Below are 19,557 nucleotides of genomic sequence, written 5' to 3' on the forward strand. Positions count from 1 at the left end.
TGATTGGGGACCTGGCCATGTCAACACGACGTGCTCAATCTTGAGCAGGCCAAAGAAGAAGAAGAAGAAGAAGAGGAAGAACACTCGAACATTTATAAGATGAAAGGATCTACTGATCTACAAACCGAATGAAAAGTGTGTCTAGCCGGGGGCTTCCTTCCGCCTGGGAAAGATGAATGAAATAAGGTTAAGTTGTTCGATAAGAATACAATAGGATAAGGTAAGGACCACCAGCTGCGGATCACATGAATGCGCAAGGCTGTATGGAACATTCTGAACGGACTGTTGAATCTGCTGAACAGATTGTTTGGGGTAGAACCAGGGACGGAAGTGGACTTGGCATAGGCCGCTTTACATCACATCTGTTCAAATTGGTATGATAAGAGCAACGCCCTTAAGGAAATGCACGGTTATTTGGAAGGGCATGCGAACTTGAGCCCCCGAAGCCGCTCAGTTCATTCCGCTCCTGACTCTGGATACGTGTCACGCGGTCAATTGTTCGCTCGGCTGTGTTGTTGATGGCTTGCTCCACCATACGCCAGTAGTCATTGAGGGACATCGCCTCGGCGGTGGTGTCCTCCGGCAGCGCTCTGGCGACGCAGAGTTTTTGGTGCAGCTTAACCATATCCAGGAAATGATCTGAGTCGACGTTTGCTCCTCTATAGGTTCTCACGTCGATAATATCCGAGAAGTGTCTTCCATCGATGATAATGGGTCAATCTGGGAATATGTCTGCTGTGGTGATCGGTGGATGGCCACCACCCGATCACTCGCTTACGCATCTCACCTATGACCAGGAACGCCTTACCGAGTACATGCTTTTCTCCACCACTTTGGTAGATCATGCAATCACTGCGGTAGGGACGCTCCGTTACTCCTTTCCAGCGCACCTCCTGAAGTGCTACTATTGCGAAGCCGCGGGCCCTTACTTCGTCCGAAAGAATTCGGGTACTTCCGGGTGATGTGAGGGATCTGGAGTTCCATGTCCCAAGTTTCCAATCGTAGTCCTTATTCCGTGGCGTGGGTATGTATCTGTTGATCCGATTCAAAATGTGTTGGTTCCCTTTCGTTGCAATTGTATTGGTGGTGGCTTGCAAGGCCTCTCCTCCAACCCCCTGTCTCGTCGGAGGGCCTACGCATCCTAGCTGATTAAACTCCCGTCCCGTCCCAGGACAGAAGGACAACCAGCCGCCCCTAACATGGAGAACAGACGCTAGTAATCTCCCACGCTCAATTTAGCCATATAACCCATCTTCCCAAGGGGTTGGGTTTCTCCGTGTACCCAAGCTCAGATATTTGGAGAGATATGTTACCATTCTGTACGCCGTGGACGTATTGAGTCGGAGTAAGGTATGGAGATCCTATATTAACCTTCAAGAGGTGTCGGGCCATACCCGTATAAGTGCGGTATTGCTATTATCAGTGCGGTATTGCTATATTGGCATGTGGATGGTTATTAAATGCGGTTTATTTTAAGAGTTTGATGATGTTGTTTGAACAATTTGGTGCATTCCTAACCCACTGCGCTATTCGTGCTCACTTCACATTCCAGCTCCGAGGTATAACAAACGTGAAACATTTACCAACAACGCCAACAACGATTGTCTGATGAATGTTATCGTCTGCTGGTTCCGGGATGACTTTACGCTTCTCGTTCCCGGCCGATTTGTTCTTCATCGACTCTCCCAGCTTGCTCAGCATTCCTCGCGCACTCTGCACTTTCAATTTTACACGCATTTATCACATGAAACTATCACATTTCGATAAAAGTTTTACTAAACAGAAAAAAGTTTGGTTCTGTTTTGAAATCCGACTGAAGGCCGATCAGCTGTTTTCATTCTCTCTCGTTCTCTCTAGATGCTATCTCTTTCTCCCTACAAATCAACCGCGTGCTTCAATACACCATTGCCCTTCTCCCTGTTGTTTATCTTTCTTCATCACCCCCTTTGCCAATTAGATAGCTGTCAATTGTTAGTTGGCTTGTGTGTGCGGCGCGGACCATCATGATACATGTAATTCGCTCTCATAGTTCCGACGGGTTCCACTTATTAAGTAAACTCGACATTTTTTTACTGTTTCCAAACACTTGTGGCTTTCGAATGACTTGTAGTTTGTTTTAATACGATAACTTAGTCACGAACTTTAAACGAAATCTCCTAGTGTCAAATTTATCTTTCACACGGTGCACGATCGGTATTACTAAATAAAAGTGGGGTATTTTGCAGGGCTCATCACCTAATAAAATGATTGTTTTCCTTCCATTTTCATATTCACATTAGCCATCTAGGAATCATTTTCAGCAGTAATGGACAAAGCATTTATCGATTTTTGGCCAAACTCAAAATACACTATACAATAAAAATGACACGGCATGGACAAAAATGGCCATAGTGAGGACTGGCTATCCAACTACGTAGTATCGGAAAGTCTAGTAAGCGTGACCATAGCGGTCGGTTAGCCGAGAAGAAGAAGAAAAAGAAGAAAATTTACATTTTTCAGTGCTGCACACAACATATTCCAGGGGAGCCTTCTCGAGTCTTTAATCCCACCTTCGGCCGAACGTGGATGCCTAGAAGTATTTTGAGGTTAAAACTAAAGCGCATGATGGGAAGCAAAGGAATCTAAATTCAAATTTTAGCTATGTTTCACTAAATGAAGCCTAACGTTTATTTTACCACACGAATGTCACACTGTGTATCGTTGGCGGCATGTACTACGCTTTGCATACAATTAGGCGTATTTCGCATAGTCCCGGATTGATGACGAATAGCAAGAGAAAGCATGTCAATTGTCTTTTTCAATATTTTACTGTTTTTCTCCCGGAGGTATCCGGTTCCGGGCCGTCCCCGCGTAATGAGGGCTGACTATTCAACTATGTGGTTATCGGCAGTATAGTAAGCTATTCGATGGCCGGCGTGACCAAAGAGGTCGTTAAGCCAAGAAGAAGAAGAATAAAAAGCAAAAAAAGCATATAATTTGCTTTTGTAATTTTTTAAGCGCACAAATCCATGAAAAAATTTTTTTTCTGTTCAAATAATGAAATCGAAAAACGAAACTTGATAATAGGCCTGATTACCACACACAAATTGTCAAGACAAGTTGTCAATAACGGAGCATTCGAATTATGACAGCGGTTTGTGTTGTCTGTTGGAAAAAAAACTTAACGAAAGGCAGCTTACAAGTAAACTGCCAAGAATTTGAATTCTCTAACACAAACGGAGACTCATATTAGTCAAACTATTTTCCGTCAGCCATTCGAAACGGAAAGGCGCCAAACTCACTGGTTTCTGAGTGTTTCCAGTTCGCTGTCTTATGCAGTTCTAATCAAAATGTGAATATTTTAATTCAGAAAGTCAAGAAGTCAGAAAAACCGTCAGGCATCTTGCCTGATGATTTGCCTAACGACTTGCCTGACGAAAATCTTGCCTGATCTTGCCTGATTTGGTTAATTTTCTAATGTAATGTTTTTTGGCGGCAAAGTTTCTTCCAAAATATTTAAACACTTGGTAAATGCCACGGAGAAAGTTGGTTAAGCAATAGCTATATTAAAATCTTTCCCGGTTCCATTTTGGTAACTCCCCTTTGTAAGAAACCGCAGCGTAGCAGTCAACATTTCTTTTGGAGTGAGTCCTTTTGCCCTTACAGGCGGAAACTTCAGCTCAATCTCATTAAGAATATCGAGGAAAATTTCCTTCAATACACGAAAATTGTTCTGAAATCTGAAAATAACAACCACGAGAACATCCAAAGGATCGATCATATTATGAAGCAGTCGACGTTGTTTAGTAAGAACTTTCATTCTTTCATCATCACTACTGCTATCATCGCTTACATGATATGAAAAATCAGTTTGATATCAAAATATCAGGTACGACACAAAATATCTTCTCAAGAATAACATTTGTTTACACTTTTGGTTTTGTTTTTGCTGGTTTCATCACTTTGACAGATTGATTTTGAAGATTTAACGAACAAATGGTTAACGAAACTTGTCTTTCACAAGAATGGTTTCATAATGCAATTTTTTTTTGTGTTTGTATTGACAAGCTTGTTTTTTTCCGATTTTTCCGTTTGTAACAGATAATCAGGCCCAATGTGTGTAATGTTATGAGATGTGGCATTTACTGGCAAAAGCTCATGTTGACAGATAGGATCCAAAATCAGCTGACAGAATTTTCTCCCGTGTAAAAACCCCTTTGAGCCTTTTGAGTTTACGATTTGTGTTTTGGGTTATAGACTATGTAAACAAGTGGGCAACACATTGAATTGTCAACTGGGTACTATTGGCAATGTGTGCTGTTTGGGTACACTCTTCACCCCCTGCTCAGAACAGAATCAGAAATCGAGGAAAATATAAATTTGTTCTTTGAAAGCATTGAATAAAGCGTTATTGGATCGCCAATTATTATTGTAACTGTTCAAACAGTATTTTTCCCCTATACGCTGAACTTGAGCTGTCATTCATCATGTTCGTATCAAAATGTTAGGCGCTCCCTTTGTGAATTAACTGGAATGTGTATGTGCTTGCCTACGAAGAGGGGAAGACAAAGATAAAGAAGAAGAGAAGCAACAAAATACCAGGAGGCTGTGGTGCGTGCATTTACATAGCTAATGCGAAGAAATAGGTCTTCAACTCGACGTGCGCTTTGTAACATCGCGTTTTTCTGCTGGCCCAGAAAGCCGTTTGTTGTGTCGTGCTTCGTATCAGAGAAAAGAAAGATGTGAGCATTGCATAGCTTTATTGGTATGAAATTACAAAAGTTACAAATTCCAACAGCAAAAAAACTAGCGAAGAGTTTTGCTGTTTTACACAAGAGCCAAAAAAGAGAGCGTGATCTCTGAGTTAGTGGCACCAGTGGGCGTATGTGTGTATAGTTGCGCGGTGGCGATAGCTGGATATGAGGTTGTATCAGTGTGTGCGTGAACGCAGTTGATATCCTAGGAAGGGAATTTTCTCGACCACGAAGGATACCAAAGGAGTTTGTATGGTAGTGAAGTTGATCCGTAGTAAATTGTATATTTTTCCTTTGCCCAAAAGGATGTCTCAAATGAGCAGTGCACAGTGTGAAGTGCAGTAGGCATGGTGCAGCACAATCGAATGTAAATGTTAAACCAAAGCAGTGTGAAGTAAAAATATAGTGATGTTTCGTGTTCATTAGGCACTTGTAACATGATGGGAGGATATATGAAGCGATTCTGGTGACGTAAAAGTATTCTTCGATTGATGATTGCCTACCACACGTTCTAAACTAAAAGCAGTGCAGTTGAAATTGTGTTGCAAATGCAGTACCATTGGTAATAAAAATAGCGTTGGATACGAAACGGGACATGAGAGAAAAAGCTTCTATAATGTATTTACGCAATAATTTTGTGTCTCGATGCTATCGATGTTGAAGTGCTACGAGGAATTCTTCATTCATTCCATAATCAGTAGGAAATTTCAGGAATAAAAATGGGGTTGTACCATAATAACAAACAACAAAATAACTAACTGTTTGTGATAGTGCGTTCTTATAAAAAAACGGTTCGATAAAATGTTTCTCAATTCTCGTGGACCTGTTATAGTTCTTGTTATGGTATCATGTTTATTGTAATATTTTTTAATTACACGTTGCTGTAAGGTAGCTAGAAATTCTAATTTTTGCTTAGCTGAATGAGTGAAAATAGTGCTTTCCAGCTGCATTTTCTGCCTCCTGTAAAAATCTAACTGAAAAAATTATTGAAAGCAGCAGCATATCGATGGGTTTAGCGTAAAATACATGAAGAAAAAAATCGATTCGTTAGCACAGAACTAACACTTGCTGTGCCATCCAAAGACAGGAGAGAGAAAAATCGATGAAAACAGTTTGCTGCTTACCGCAAAAAAAGCGAATGTGTGACAGAGCAAGTGGTAGTGGCTGAGAGAAAACTGAGAGAAAATAATGACACAACGCACATACGCACACACTTCGCACACATACACACACACACACACACATACACACACACACACACACACACACACACACACTTGTATACACCGAGAAACATTCCCAGCAGTGAAGACATCGTGCACGGTTAGAATGCAGTGAGCGTGTAGAAAAAAAAAGGCTTCTGTGAGAAAAGGTGTGCCGTGCCGTGTGTAGTAAAGTGTTGTAAAAAAGCATCAGCATAAAAAAACTGCCTTTCTATCGGGAAGTTCACGATTGCAAGGGGATATATTGACGTTGCAGTATATATTTGCAGAAAACGAACGAACATGAGCAGTGCTTAGACTTTACGCCGCAACCATAAATTGTAATCGATGCGATGTTTACGGGAATAATCTTAAAATTTTGTTGTTTTCTCAACCAAAACCAGGTAAACGGCGTAGATTACGTTATACAAGAGCAAGTAACAAAGCACCAAACGCGGTTGCCCATATTGGGCAAGCCGGTTGAAGGGGTTTAAAAGTCGGAGGACTAAGCTGAGCTATCGTGAGACTTACAGAAAGCTTGTAATTATGAACAAGGGGTACACCATGGGACGTGCAAGGATTAGCCTGATATCTATAATAGGTAAGTTTGGAAGTGAACACAATCCCGTGGCTTATTTGTTTGTATTTGATTCGTATATGATATCGTTCACACCGGATGCTAACTTACTGTTTATGTTCCTTATATGACAATAAACGTACTTTTTCCTATTCTAAATTAATAATGACACAGAATGGAATGTTTCAAATATTACATCTTGGAGTTTGCTCATAACGATGGGATGAAAAATTCAAACAAGGTGCACATTGTTCGCAACTAACTTTCGGAATGTAGGTTAGAAGAGCACAAATGTTGCTGCCCTGTTGATGTTGTTCGGATTTTGAGTTTCAAAAATAACTATTGTCGCTTTACAGCGTGTCTGTATGGGTCTAACGAATCATTGAAATGTGTCTGTGTGCTGTGGGTTTAGTGGAGCAGCCAATGTTGCACGATCGCAGGATAACGTTTGCATGTTATCTGAGCGAACAATAATAGATTTATGAGATGCGTTAAAAACGCATAAGGATTTTTAAGTATGCGGATCTGGACACAAACTTGGTGCATATAGATACATATTTGACGATTTTAATTTTGCAAAGAGTTTTCAATGGGGTGTTCCGGTGGTTGTGCGAATCGTCTCCACGAACGAAACAGCTAACTATCAATTACACGACTTAGACTACTGGCAAACTAATTCAATGAAGTAATGATAGGTCAATTCTTCTTGAGGTAGTCTAATGCCAAAAGAAGTCTTCAATGAGGCAACAATTTGTTTTATTTATTTTTTTAAAATTCAGTTAGTGAAAAGTTCGACATTCCTAAAACATCCTTTAAAAACAAATCATTTAAAAATATAAGAACTCATAGAAACGTTCCTAATTGAACAAGCCATGCGGTTTCATCGCGGAGAAGAAAATTTTGAGTGTTGAATAAACTCGTCGATAATTTTAAGCTGCTCCACAGGCACACTATACGCCTGTCAATTCTACCTTTTTCTTGACTTGATTACACTGGAGGCTTGATAGTCTGTTCAGCGTACCGGATGACAGTCGGGATCGTATTTGATACCAGTTGTGTCAAATAGCACATTGGCGCTGGAGTTCTGGTCCAGTTGTATGGCCTATGCAGACTTTGAAGTGCTTCATTTGCCCCTTACTACTACCGGAGTCCGTATGTGAGGCTGCCAACATTATTTATCCTAAGTGTTTGAAATTCAATATACAGAGGAAATCGATTTCCAGTTCCAGTCCAGGTTATAAAGGATGTGATAATATCTATTTAATAAGGCAGGAAGTTACGAAGCACAGTGCTGTTTCATAAATACCCACAAGACCTAAAAATCTGCTACTCCCTTGCTTCAAAATATTCTATTCTCGCATAATGTACAGCTGAAAGCCAACCCTCGGCTTAGAGAGTCCTTATTGGAGACCTCGGGTTGGAGACCTTTTTCTTCTTGGTTTAACGACCATCTAAGGTCACACCGGCCATCGAATCGCTTACTAGATTACCGACACTATGTAGTTGGATAGTCAGTTTTCTAGGTCACATTTAATTTCGAAGTTGTACAGTCGGTGTATGTGGTAAAACGCGGGATTCGATACTCGATTCTGTCGTGTGAAGACATACACTAAAACGGCTGATGAACAAAAAAAGTTTTATGTAGCTTGTAGTGCGAATTTAAATTTTGTTTATGCATCTTATTCAAATAAACAGATAGCATTTGCCTTACCCGTGAGAGGCGAATGTAGCCTCAAAGCCACTATAAATAAACAAAAAGAAAGCCTTACCTCGATGAAATTCATATGTGGTATCTATGTGGACAAATGGGTACGGATATGCTGCTCTTAGTATTACAATATCTTGTATGTGACTTCACGCTGAAGCACACTGCCGTCAGTTAGTGTGAACACATTTTTGTTTCCAAAAGGAACACGTGATTTACCAGACAGTGCAACAAGTAGCGGATGGTTTTTATTTTGCTCTTTAATTTTTTACAGTCGATTTAATACACTACAGCAAGTACCGTAATGCTAGATCATGGGGACGATCATAAATATTTTAAAAAAATATTATTAAGTATGACGACTCGTTGTCGCATTGTCATTCTCAAATACTAATATTATGAACAAATAATAATGTCAGCAAATTGTACGTAAATAATAGAGCAATCTATGTATACTTCACGCCTCTTCTACTGCCTTGGGGACTAATTCTAATAAAGCGACCGATCGACCATCGACTATCTTGGTGGCGGTCACCATCACATATAGCAATGTATTTCAAAACCTACAAATGGGTATACCAACGTTAGAGTTTATAGATTTCATAAATCTTACGGACGGTACTGTCCATATCCTAAATCATTCATAAATTATCTTCAGAGACGAAAACATTTGATAACCATCAAATGTCAAATGTAACCATGAATTTTGCTATGTTTCCTATGTTCAAGCTGTAGAATCATAAAAAATACTGCCTACTGTCGTGGTTTGCCGTATAGAAGATTTTTGTTGTAAATCGTTCTTTTCCTTTTCAACCAATATGGATTAGTTTTATTATTCATCTCATGTGTGATATGTTCAAGCTGTTAGAATACTTGCTACAAAGCTTAACGAACGCTCCTCTTGATTTGGGTTAAGAGTTTAAACAACAGAAACACGACGCAGAATGCGATTGTGCAGGGTGTTGAGTCTGGCTTTCGTCCATATCCGAGATGAGCTTGTTCAGACATTTCAACAGCCATACAGAAATAGTCATTTATTAATTGCCGTTCTCCGTAAGTGCTTATGCCAAGTGTTGATTGGCACTCACTTCACACGTTAAGATGTTTTCCGATTCCATGAATGTAGTGAAAATTTAAACATATTCATTCGGAACCGACTGTATTTGGTTCTATTTTTATTTCATTTTTGTTTTCTCGGTCCCCTTGAAAGCCTATGATATTTCAGTTCATACGCGTACGGCGATGCAACTCGAAAGAATCGTGGTAAAGGTTCTGTTAAAAACATCGCTGCTTGTGAGGTCGAGAGGTTTAATCTGTATGTGCTTCACTCTAGTACGAACTGTTTTACCGAAAAACACGACTTGCAATCCATAATCCAGGCCATACATAAACTCGTTAGACAAGGTCTTTAGCTAAAAGAAGAATAATTGGTTTTCAAATGGATGTGTTCTTGCTTCTGTCGAATTCGTACACTAGAGCTACTAACGAATTGGGCGACACGGCTTCAGTCGTCACACGGCAGGAACGGGATTCAAATCTCAACGGGACCGTTCTCTCGTAAGTGAGGATTCACTGTCCAACTACGTGGTATCAAGCAAGTCGTCTAACAAATAAGTCGTTGGTGGCCGGCGTGACCTAGTAGGTCGTTAAGCCGAGCAGAAGAAGAAGTTACTAACGAAATGAAATGTGCAAATAGAGTGCAATATTCTCTTCTTAGTCGCTGCCTTTACAACCTATGTCGGTTTATGATCGGTTGGCCTGAAGAGGCGAATGAAGTCTCTAAGACTCAAAGCCTCTATAAATAAAAATAAAAAAAATAAAAAAATCGGTTGGCCTTATGTAACTTGAATTCTTCTTCTTTTTCTTGGTTTAACGATCACTTACTAGACTTGCCGATACCGCGGTCCGGATGGGATTTGAATTGCCTATACCACCGGGCAGCCCCCGTGACTTGAATTACCATAGCTGATTAGTCAGTAGTCTGTTTTACAGGTACGGTTTTACACTGTATGGAAATTTGAACCCAGACAAGGTTCATCGTCGACTGCAGTATCATTTGACAAGTCCGTAAGCCCGTAGAAACAAAAGGAAAAGAGACTTATATTTCATCTTATTCTTTTTTTTTGTTGCTTTACGTCCTCAACACATCTTGACTTTCCGATTCTGTCTGTCCTGCTGGATGGACAGTCTTGTGTACCTTTAGGTTGTTCAGGCTGGATTCGATCCTCGATCCTAAGCTGCTACCATGCAAGCGCACCGTTAAATAGTACATGAATGCAGGTGACAACTGAAAAATATGAAATTTGAGGATTATGATATTATTCGGCTTGGAAAATCATCAAATGATTTTCTATGGTCAAACCAGCCGAGGACCCGAGCCGATGACATTTCTAGTTAGTTTGTGGCATTCTTCGAAGAGGATGAAAATAAGATGCTCGTCCAAACCATCGGTAATAAAAATTAGAGTTATTGCAACATGTTCGTAACTTTTATGTATTCGATTATATTAGAAAAGCTCTAGAAGATAGCAATTCGGCCAGGCCGTTCTATCGGAAGAAAAAAAAAAGAACTTTTTTGTGAGTAATAAGCAGCTTCATTTGACATTTTGACAGTATACATGTTAGTTATCTTGAAATAATATGATATAAGTTATGGAACAAGACATGGAACTGAATTTCTTTCAACAGAAAGGAAACATACACAATAAAAAATGCGTATGCCTCAAATGACTAACTATTTTTGAGAGAGTTAGAAGTCTTTTTACAAAGAATACAGAATCACTCAAGTATTAAACAATCCACACTATGAACGTATACCAATTATTGGCGTTTGAGAGTTTCGGAAGCCTTGTCTTTGTTTAGTCATTTAGTACGAAAGCGTGGTGCCACTCCTATTAAGCAACTAGTCCGTACAGGCAACGATAGTACCGTTATTTTTAATTATATTTCCGAACCTGGGTTAAATAAAGTTCATGTTTTATATAAATTCCATATTGAATTGTAAAACAAAGTTATTAAACTTAACGGGGATAGCAATACATCATGTAATTTCGAAGGTGATTTAATCCAGCGTCAGGCGTTGTTAAGATATTTAGGAAGGTGGTAACCCTATTGACAAAATTGCCTTAATAATCACTGATAAGGAGTTTTTCAATAAAAATTGGCCTTAGTCCTTAGTTGGCAGATTTATAAACATTTGGTACATTTCTGATTATGTTCCTTACACGGTTTTTAATATTATGCTTTTACAAACTTTTTATGCTATGTAGCCGGACTGTTTGACCTCTTCGATTCAGGCCTATTGGATCGCTCAAAATCATCAATGTTGAATTTTGTACGGATTTTGATCCTCCAAATTCCTATTAGATGCTAATGTATTTTAAACGTTCGCATTTACATTTCTTACTACCCCGATTTCGAATCCCAATTAGAATTGGCAGCACGTTTAATGAACTCGTTCCAGCTATTGTTATGTACCAATATTCGCACGGTTGTCTGCTTGTGCGTAAAAACATGCATATAGCATTTTTTGTATTTGCATGGTAGCATGTAGCAAGGGATTAATTGAACAAGTCGATACAAATCTGATAATTTGTTTAGCTTAAGACACGAAGGATGCAACTTTTCTTAAAACACAAACCAAATGTATCAGGAAATGTATTCTTTCGAAGACAGGAAAAGATGCAGTTGTCCACGATCGGCACGGACACATAAAAATGCTAAGATCGTAAGGCTCAAGGGAATGGGGCCCATTGATGTTGATGTTCATTGCAAAATCTGGCATCTGACTCGCATATGTCCTTTAGATCAGCACGTAATTTTGTACCAAGTGATCTATCAATTCAAGACTTTAAGAAATGTAAAATTCATGGTTTGTCCGAATCATCTAAACAAAATAGGTTAGATAGAAGTAAGGCAATACTAGTCTGCTTCACAAACTGATGTTCCACATTTGCTAAGTGCCATGTGTAAAGGCGGCAAACGATCATTGTGTTTCATCGAATGAAATAAACAAAAATGATAAGGAAAATAGTTGACACAAACCTGCAACGGTCTTATGGAGCCGATCGTTATGCATTCCAACTAGACAGTGCACTCGCCCACGTCGCAAAAATTGTACAGATATGAAGCAAGGAGCATTTGGTGGACTTCATAACGATGGTCGAATGGTTTCCCAGCTCTCCGGTTTTGAATCCGTTGATTTGGTCCTACATGCTAGTCAAACTTAAAGATCATAAAGTAAGCAATCTGAATCATTTGAAGTTAGTTGTATTGGAATTATGGGATAATGTTCTCATTATACGGTGAAAGGTGGTGAAAGTAAAGGGTGGAAGAATTTCAAAACAAATGCTACGGATAATCAACAGCAACAGTACTTGCAAAAATATATGTCAAGAAATATGTCATCGAATTTTGAGTTTTTAAATTGTTTTCACCTATTGCTCCTACTGATGATGGTGTAATTTATTGTTTTATATCACAAATCGAAATTTAATGAAAATGAGTATTGCTTAAAATATAAGTTTGTAAGCTCTTTTTTTTATTCATAAAGGACGGCCAGGCCGTATTGCTATAAGTACGCTCTTATTAGTGGTCAATTGTTGTAGAAAGCGATTTTAAATAACACTTAAGATAAATGCCACGTTTAGAACAACACAATTGAAAAAACTTTTTTTCTACGATAGGTTGAATTATGAAACATTAAAATTGATTACTGTCCTGGCTTGTGATGGATGAAAATTTTTCAAATAATTGTCTTTTTTCTGTATTACAGGTATTCTAAGTATAGCGTTTGCAGTTGAAGTCCACTTTGAAACGCCTGATAGTGGATTTTTCCTGAAGCATTCTCCACGACAAAGTGCGCTGGCATCAGTGGTATCGGGTGCAACATCTACGAATGGCAAGTCACGATCATCTAACGGAGATTCCTTGCTTTCGGTGGACCGATTCACGGTAGTACAAACTAGTCAACCCGTGTCTGTACGAGCTAGTTATGGGCCGTTTTCTACAAAGCAAACGGTACCCGCTCGGTACATCGTACCGGACGTTCTCGACAGCACAAATCGTGACGGAAACTCGTCGCAAAATACTACCGCAGCATTAATGGACTTGCAGCAGCAATCAAATCTTCATCTGGACATATCAGCCCACGTGGTCCGGAGCAGCGTGGCCCGCGATTCACCGGTGCTACGCGTTCTATTTCATGCGGGTGCCGACCCTGGTGGTCATTTACAGCGGCAAAAAATATGTGTGCTACTGCACGCTTCCATGGGTAACAGGACCCCTCTCAAAGGCAAATGTATGCCGGAAGGCGAAGATGGGGTATGCGTCGCGGAAGTAATTATACCATCCAACTGGTGGCCTCCGTTACCACCTCCAGAAAGAGATGGCCGTGTATCGAGTACTCCACAGAAAAGCCCTCAGAGATTAGTGCAAGTGTCTTATAGTGTGTTCGAACCGCCTGTTAGAAGTCCAGAACTTTGTGAGCCGAAAGTGCAGATTCAACCGCTAACGCCATTTGCGAAAATTCCCTTAAGTCAATCACAATTGCCATACAAAGAACTTCGCGCAGATAATACGCTTACAATGATGGTACCACAGATACCATTGTATCCGCTTTCAAAAATTCACGTTCCAGTTTTTCTACATCCTGACAACGGGCAAAATGTTGCAGTATTCATAGTAAGGTACGTACGAAACTTTCTTGTTTCAATTACAACAAATTGTAAAGTTTGTTTGTTGTTTGGAACGCATTTCCCATATTTTAGAGATATTTTGGTGGTGGGGGTGGCCCGGTGGTATAGGATTCGAAATAAATTAGACGCATTTGAGTCGGGAAACTTTTTGGGCTATCGTAAGCTTAAAGTGGGCTTGATAACTGGGGACCGAAAAGCAATACTGCCTGGCAGTCCTTTCTGAAAAAAAAAACTGTGGACCGAATTAAAACAATGTTTATTGATGATTATTCTTTATTTATTGATATTCTAGTATTACGGTCGTAAGCACCGTATTTAAGTTAATATTTGAAATACTGTATTGCATTGTCTGGATAAAAAAGATTAGTTAACAATAAAAGCGTTGAAAGACGTCTGGAATATAGCTAAAGAATGTATTTTTTTTTTCAGAGCTCGTGTAAAGGCTGGTATGCGTATTCTAGGCGCTGTAGCATCATCGGACGAATGGAATGTTTCAGTAGAGAAAGAAAACACAAAGCACACTGTGGCTCGTGTTACTGCTTTTCGTAAAGATCAGGATCCAGATAGCCCTTCCGGAAAAGTACGCTTTGATGATGCGTCTTCAGCTGAGAGGTAAGCGTGCATTAAATCTTACACAATTTACAGCCCATGCAATAGCAACTAATCTGTATCGTTTGAACATTTTAGTGTGGTGGAAGTTTTTTCATGGTTACTTGAAGTTTCTAATGACACCAAGGAATATTGGGATGGCGGAAGAGTAATTTGGTCCGTTAGCTATGTACATGATGGACCGAAAATGAAGCTGGATTTGTCCACAGAGTCATCACAGACCGGCAGCGCCGTACTACAAGAAGAAGGTCGAAAGAAGATAGTGGCAAAACTTGAAATACAGAAGGATGATATTCAAGCTGTTTTACCTATTGCAAAGGTATATAAATAATTTGTCTCACAAAATGCTCATTTATAACAATATATTTTTTTTAAATTTTAGAACTGGGAGCTTATGAATACGGCCGTTCTTACCGGAAGACAAGTGTCGCAGGCCATGAAAGTTTTTATAGTATCACAGGCGGGAAAGATGGCCGATGTCACACTCCAGAGTTCGTGTCAGACGGAGGATGAAAGTGTGATAAAGGTAAAGAAGCTACAGGAAGAAGCCTTTTGAGCCTAATAGTGGTTGGATTTGTTTGAGCAATTAAATAATTGAAATCTTCTCCTTGTAGGTATCATCGTCATGCAGCTCCGTTTATGTGGATGGATCAGAAGTGAGAGGTTCGTCTAATGCTTCAATACAGGTTAAATATGGAACGTATTCCGGTCTAGCACGATTCACAGTATGGATGCCAGAGTTTCCCTTAGAGGTATCTGTTGCTGATTTTCGATTGTCGCAGATCAAAGGTTGGAAAATTCCTGAGGATCATAGCACGTAAGCACACATTGTTGACGTCAATTTATTTGTTAAGTTCAGAGGCTTTACATGCTTTGCAATTAGACATTACGGCAGTCATTTTATTTTATTTGAGTATGACGGCTCTACGCTGTATTGTTAAATTACGGCACTCAATTAAGAAAAATCTCATAAAACTTGTGACTTACAGCACAAACGGCAAGCCAAATCGTCGCAAAAAGCGAGCATACGGTAACAGTGGTGGTTGGAGTCATCCCAGTGATGATTTTATAAATGGTATCTCTCCGGAAAGAGGCGTGTGCCGTGCCAGATATCAACAAAGTCCAGTAGAAGTATATGCAAGGTTCGTAGCAGTGGACCAAGATTCAGGGCGCGTTAGCTATTTAATTTCGCGCCGAACTGGTCTTCGAGTGACGGATTTGGTTCAAACTCTACTGCGAGTTGCAGACCCAAAAATTGCCAGTTTACGAGGACGAACTCTTCAAGGGCGTGCCATGGGGCGTACGGATGTGCAGGTAATTAATTCATGCAGAACATGCTAACACTAGATATAAAATGTAATGTTTGTCTTACAGGTTCTCTCTCCTATTAATGGAAGAGTAATAGGTGCTCGTGAAGTGCGTGTTGGTAGCGATAAAGTGACCATAACTCGTTTGATGGTAAAAGTTGTTTCTGGTTTGCAATTATCAATATCTGGCGATGGTTCCATTGATAACGGTTACATTGCCGAAACCTCTGTTACACGAAGGTTAACCGCACAGTACCAAGAAGGTCTACTTGACATTGAACTAGAATTTTCTGATGGATCCAGGACACCGCTTAGGTTAGTTTGTTCGCATACATCACGTTTGTTCTTGCAATATTATTTTTTTCGCAGTCATTATTGTGCTATTTGTGTTGTTTTTTCATTGATCGTATAGGGATATTTCGGTTGATGATTACTTCCTACTGGTCGAAAGTCTTGATACAGAAGTAGTTGCATTTGCACCAATGCTTGCCTCGCATCACCCACGAGTAATTGCGGTTGGAGAAGGTAACGGAGAGTTGCTACGAGTTACTTTACTACTGTCCGAGGAATGCCGTATTCGTCGCAATATGCCTGTCTCTAAACAGGTATAATTCAAAAATAATTTCTGAATGGAACAATACCACAACCTGACACGCTTTTATTTGTTTCAGGGTATGAAGACGTCTGTTGGTCCGTTGGTTAGTGCGCTTGCGTCCGTGCAAGTTGATTTCAGTGGATCGGATACGAATACCAGATCCGATACATTGCAAAATGATGGTGCTGTAGGACGAGATCGAAACAAATTGGGGAAAGAATTGAATGATTTGGAAGACATTCTTATTGGTATCCCACTGAAGGATGATAACGGTCATGAATCAGCAGCTGTTGTACATTCTTCCAGACAACACCATCGCGGAAGTGTTGGCGGTGGCGGAATTATCAGCAGTAACAGTGGAATGGTTGGAGTTTTCTCTTCGAACAAAAGTATGGTGCATGGTGATGTAGCCACTCTTGAAATAGGCATGTACATAGTGCTAGCAGCCTTTTGTTTGGCCATCGCCGTGTTTGTGGTGTCATGTGTCGTGTACGCATCCAAGTATCGACCGGTTATGATTGATGCAAATGGTGATGCTAGTGTACGCGATGGCATGGGACATTCGACAGTATTTGATGTTGGAAAAGGTAATGAGTCGTGTGCAACTAATGCGCACGATTGGGTATGGTTAGGTCGAGCGACTGTTGATCGACCGAATGCGGATAACTTAGAAACGGGTGCAAGTCATAAAGGTAAATAATAATGTTAATTTATGCGCAAATTCTCAACTAACACATGCCTTTGTTACTTTGTACCAATAGATTCACGGATGCACATAATCAGCAATCCGATGAATTCAAAGTACGACGATATGGGCGAACATGTCGTACAAATCAACAGTTTCGATAATCCCAACCATATTCAGCTACCGTCAGCTGTGGCTGTACCTTTTCCTAATGGCCGCGCGGGCTTCGTAGCAAATGAGAAAACGGTTACATCAATAAACTCCTGTACATATAAGACGCGGGATCGGCACAATCGAAATATAAAGTAAGGCGAAGAAATAATGTAACTAGTACATAAATGTTGATGAGATGCTTTCTTTATTCTAGCGATGATGCGTGTTTTCTTCCACAACGCAGTACTGCAACGACGGTTGTAGATCGTATCGAATACCGTCCACCAGTACCACCACATCGTAATATAGGCGTAACTGCGCATGTTTCGAACAAGGTATGTTTTTGTTTTTGATTGATATTATTCAACAAAAAAAGAGAAACTTCTACAATGTTACTGTTTGCTTTATTTGTTTATTAATGCCTTTCGTTTAGCAACAGCCCATTGAGGCTGCTCCTCAGTTAAAAGCTTCGAAACGCTATCATCATCGTCCACCTAGAAACAGCGGTGGAATAGCGCTCAGTAGTAGCAATTGCTCAAGCACAAATCCTGCTTTCGATATACAATTGCAAAATGTTTCTGGCTTACAACAGCGAAATATTAATCATACTCAGCAACAAATAAATTTAGCCCTCTTCAACAACGGCAAATCTACGCATGCAAAACAATACGAATCGGTGCAACCTGTACCGGCAAGAAGAACAAACAGATCACCTCACTCGTTTGAAAACATGGGCTTCTCTATCATGTCACTGTCTAACACTGAAGAGAATAGAGACAAAAATCATCCACAGCATCGGCCTCCAAAAGAACTGCACATGGCTGAACGTTTAGTAGAGCAACCGAATGGTCAGCAGACGGCATTTAAATTTGACACTATTAATCAACACCAAAAATATCATCAGCCATTCCTATGTGCTAAGTCAACGGTCGAGGGGTCTATAAATTCTGACAATAGAAGAAGTTCAGATGAAGGACAACATTTCCAGCAACAAAACAACAAACCTGTGGGCAAACCAACCAGTGGTGTTTGCAACGTCGTGAAAACAAAACACATCGAGGAAGATAGTCAAAACCATATGTCGCTCTCATCCGATGATGATGGAGGTTTTGCGGCAAAAGTGGAACAATCCTGTAGAAAAAGTAATATCCACATGGACAGTACTTCTCCAGTCCTTGATGCCTCCACGAATGCAGCAACGAAAAAACCTAACAAAAAACCCACTGTGGTAGGTAATCCAATGTTTTCAACTACGCCTGACAGTGAATTGGGACCGGGCGAAAGTCTAGGATTAGATGACCTAGATATGGATTACGAACAAATTATGCATTACTTCGATAATCTGAAGGTATGTCAACAATTGAAAGTGTGTTCGATCTAAAGTATACAAAAAAGGATATTTATGTTTGTTCACGTTCAGCATTAGCATAGAAAGTGGTGCATTTTAAACTTAATTATTATGAAATACTGTTGATCGCTTAGTTCACGTTAAAGTATGTGTAAATTGTATTTTTTTTTTTTCGTTTTTTCTTCCAGGAATCGAATGCCTGAGTGCAGGAGATCATTGCAAAGATTCGCGAAATATTAGCCACGTTTCAGCAGCAGTATAGAAACGTGGCCAAAACACCGCTGTCCAGTCCAACATGTATTCCCGGTATAAAAGATCCTAACTTTGAGCAGTTTTTTGAACATTTGAGTGAATCTTACGCATAAATACGGATAAGGCTATTGTAAGTTTTACTGCTGCACTCCACGCAACACTTGCCTCATATCCCTGCAAAAGTATAACAACGTTGTCATTTCAAAAATACTGAATGATGTAATTACAAAACGTCCGTACAAAGTGACCACAATCAGCGATTGTGATTTATTGTTCTTAGAAATATTTTTGAAAAATTTATTTATTATTAGGTGCCATATCACCTAGCGAAGCTTAGTGTCATAGCATTTATTATCTTCATACATACCAGTGTTCGAGCGAGCGTAGAAGTGAAAAGAATGGACAATGTATATTTTTATCAGAAACTGTATTGAATCTCAACCCGTAGCCTAATAGAAGCCTTTCCCCAGTTCATTTCCGTGTTATGTTATAGCGATCTCAGGTTTTAATTTAAGCTATCTCCAAATATCCGTTGAATGTCTAAGTGCTACTGATAATTTCCTGATTAAGACCTCAGTTTGCAAATATCCACCATAGCATATACAATCGCTAGTGTGCCGCTATTTCGTAGCACTGTTTTACTTGACTTAATTTTACTCAAAGAGCGGATCTACAAAATTTGCGAATTTGCAGTGA

At 39.8% G+C, this 19,557-nt stretch overlaps 1 protein-coding gene across 1 annotated transcript; it reads left to right on the forward strand.

The window, feature by feature from the left end:
* Window positions 1–6,343: 6,343 nt before the first annotated feature.
* Window positions 6,344–19,244, forward strand: LOC126559654 (transmembrane protein 132E). The gene is made up of 14 exons (XM_050215825.1): window positions 6,344–6,536; window positions 12,991–13,903; window positions 14,342–14,524; window positions 14,600–14,840; window positions 14,904–15,047; window positions 15,136–15,338; window positions 15,511–15,835; window positions 15,896–16,143; window positions 16,241–16,433; window positions 16,500–17,115; window positions 17,185–17,413; window positions 17,476–17,596; window positions 17,695–18,609; window positions 18,798–19,244. The coding sequence occupies exons 1-14, from the start codon at window positions 6,482–6,484 to the stop codon at window positions 18,810–18,812; spliced, it is 4,401 nt and encodes a 1,466-aa protein (XP_050071782.1). The 5' UTR covers window positions 6,344–6,481; the 3' UTR covers window positions 18,813–19,244.
* The last annotated feature ends 313 nt before the right edge of the window (window positions 19,245–19,557 follow it).

This window comes from Anopheles maculipalpis, chromosome 2RL, assembly GCF_943734695.1.
Source record: "Anopheles maculipalpis chromosome 2RL, idAnoMacuDA_375_x, whole genome shotgun sequence".
NCBI classification, from domain to species: Eukaryota; Metazoa; Arthropoda; class Insecta; order Diptera; family Culicidae; genus Anopheles; species Anopheles maculipalpis.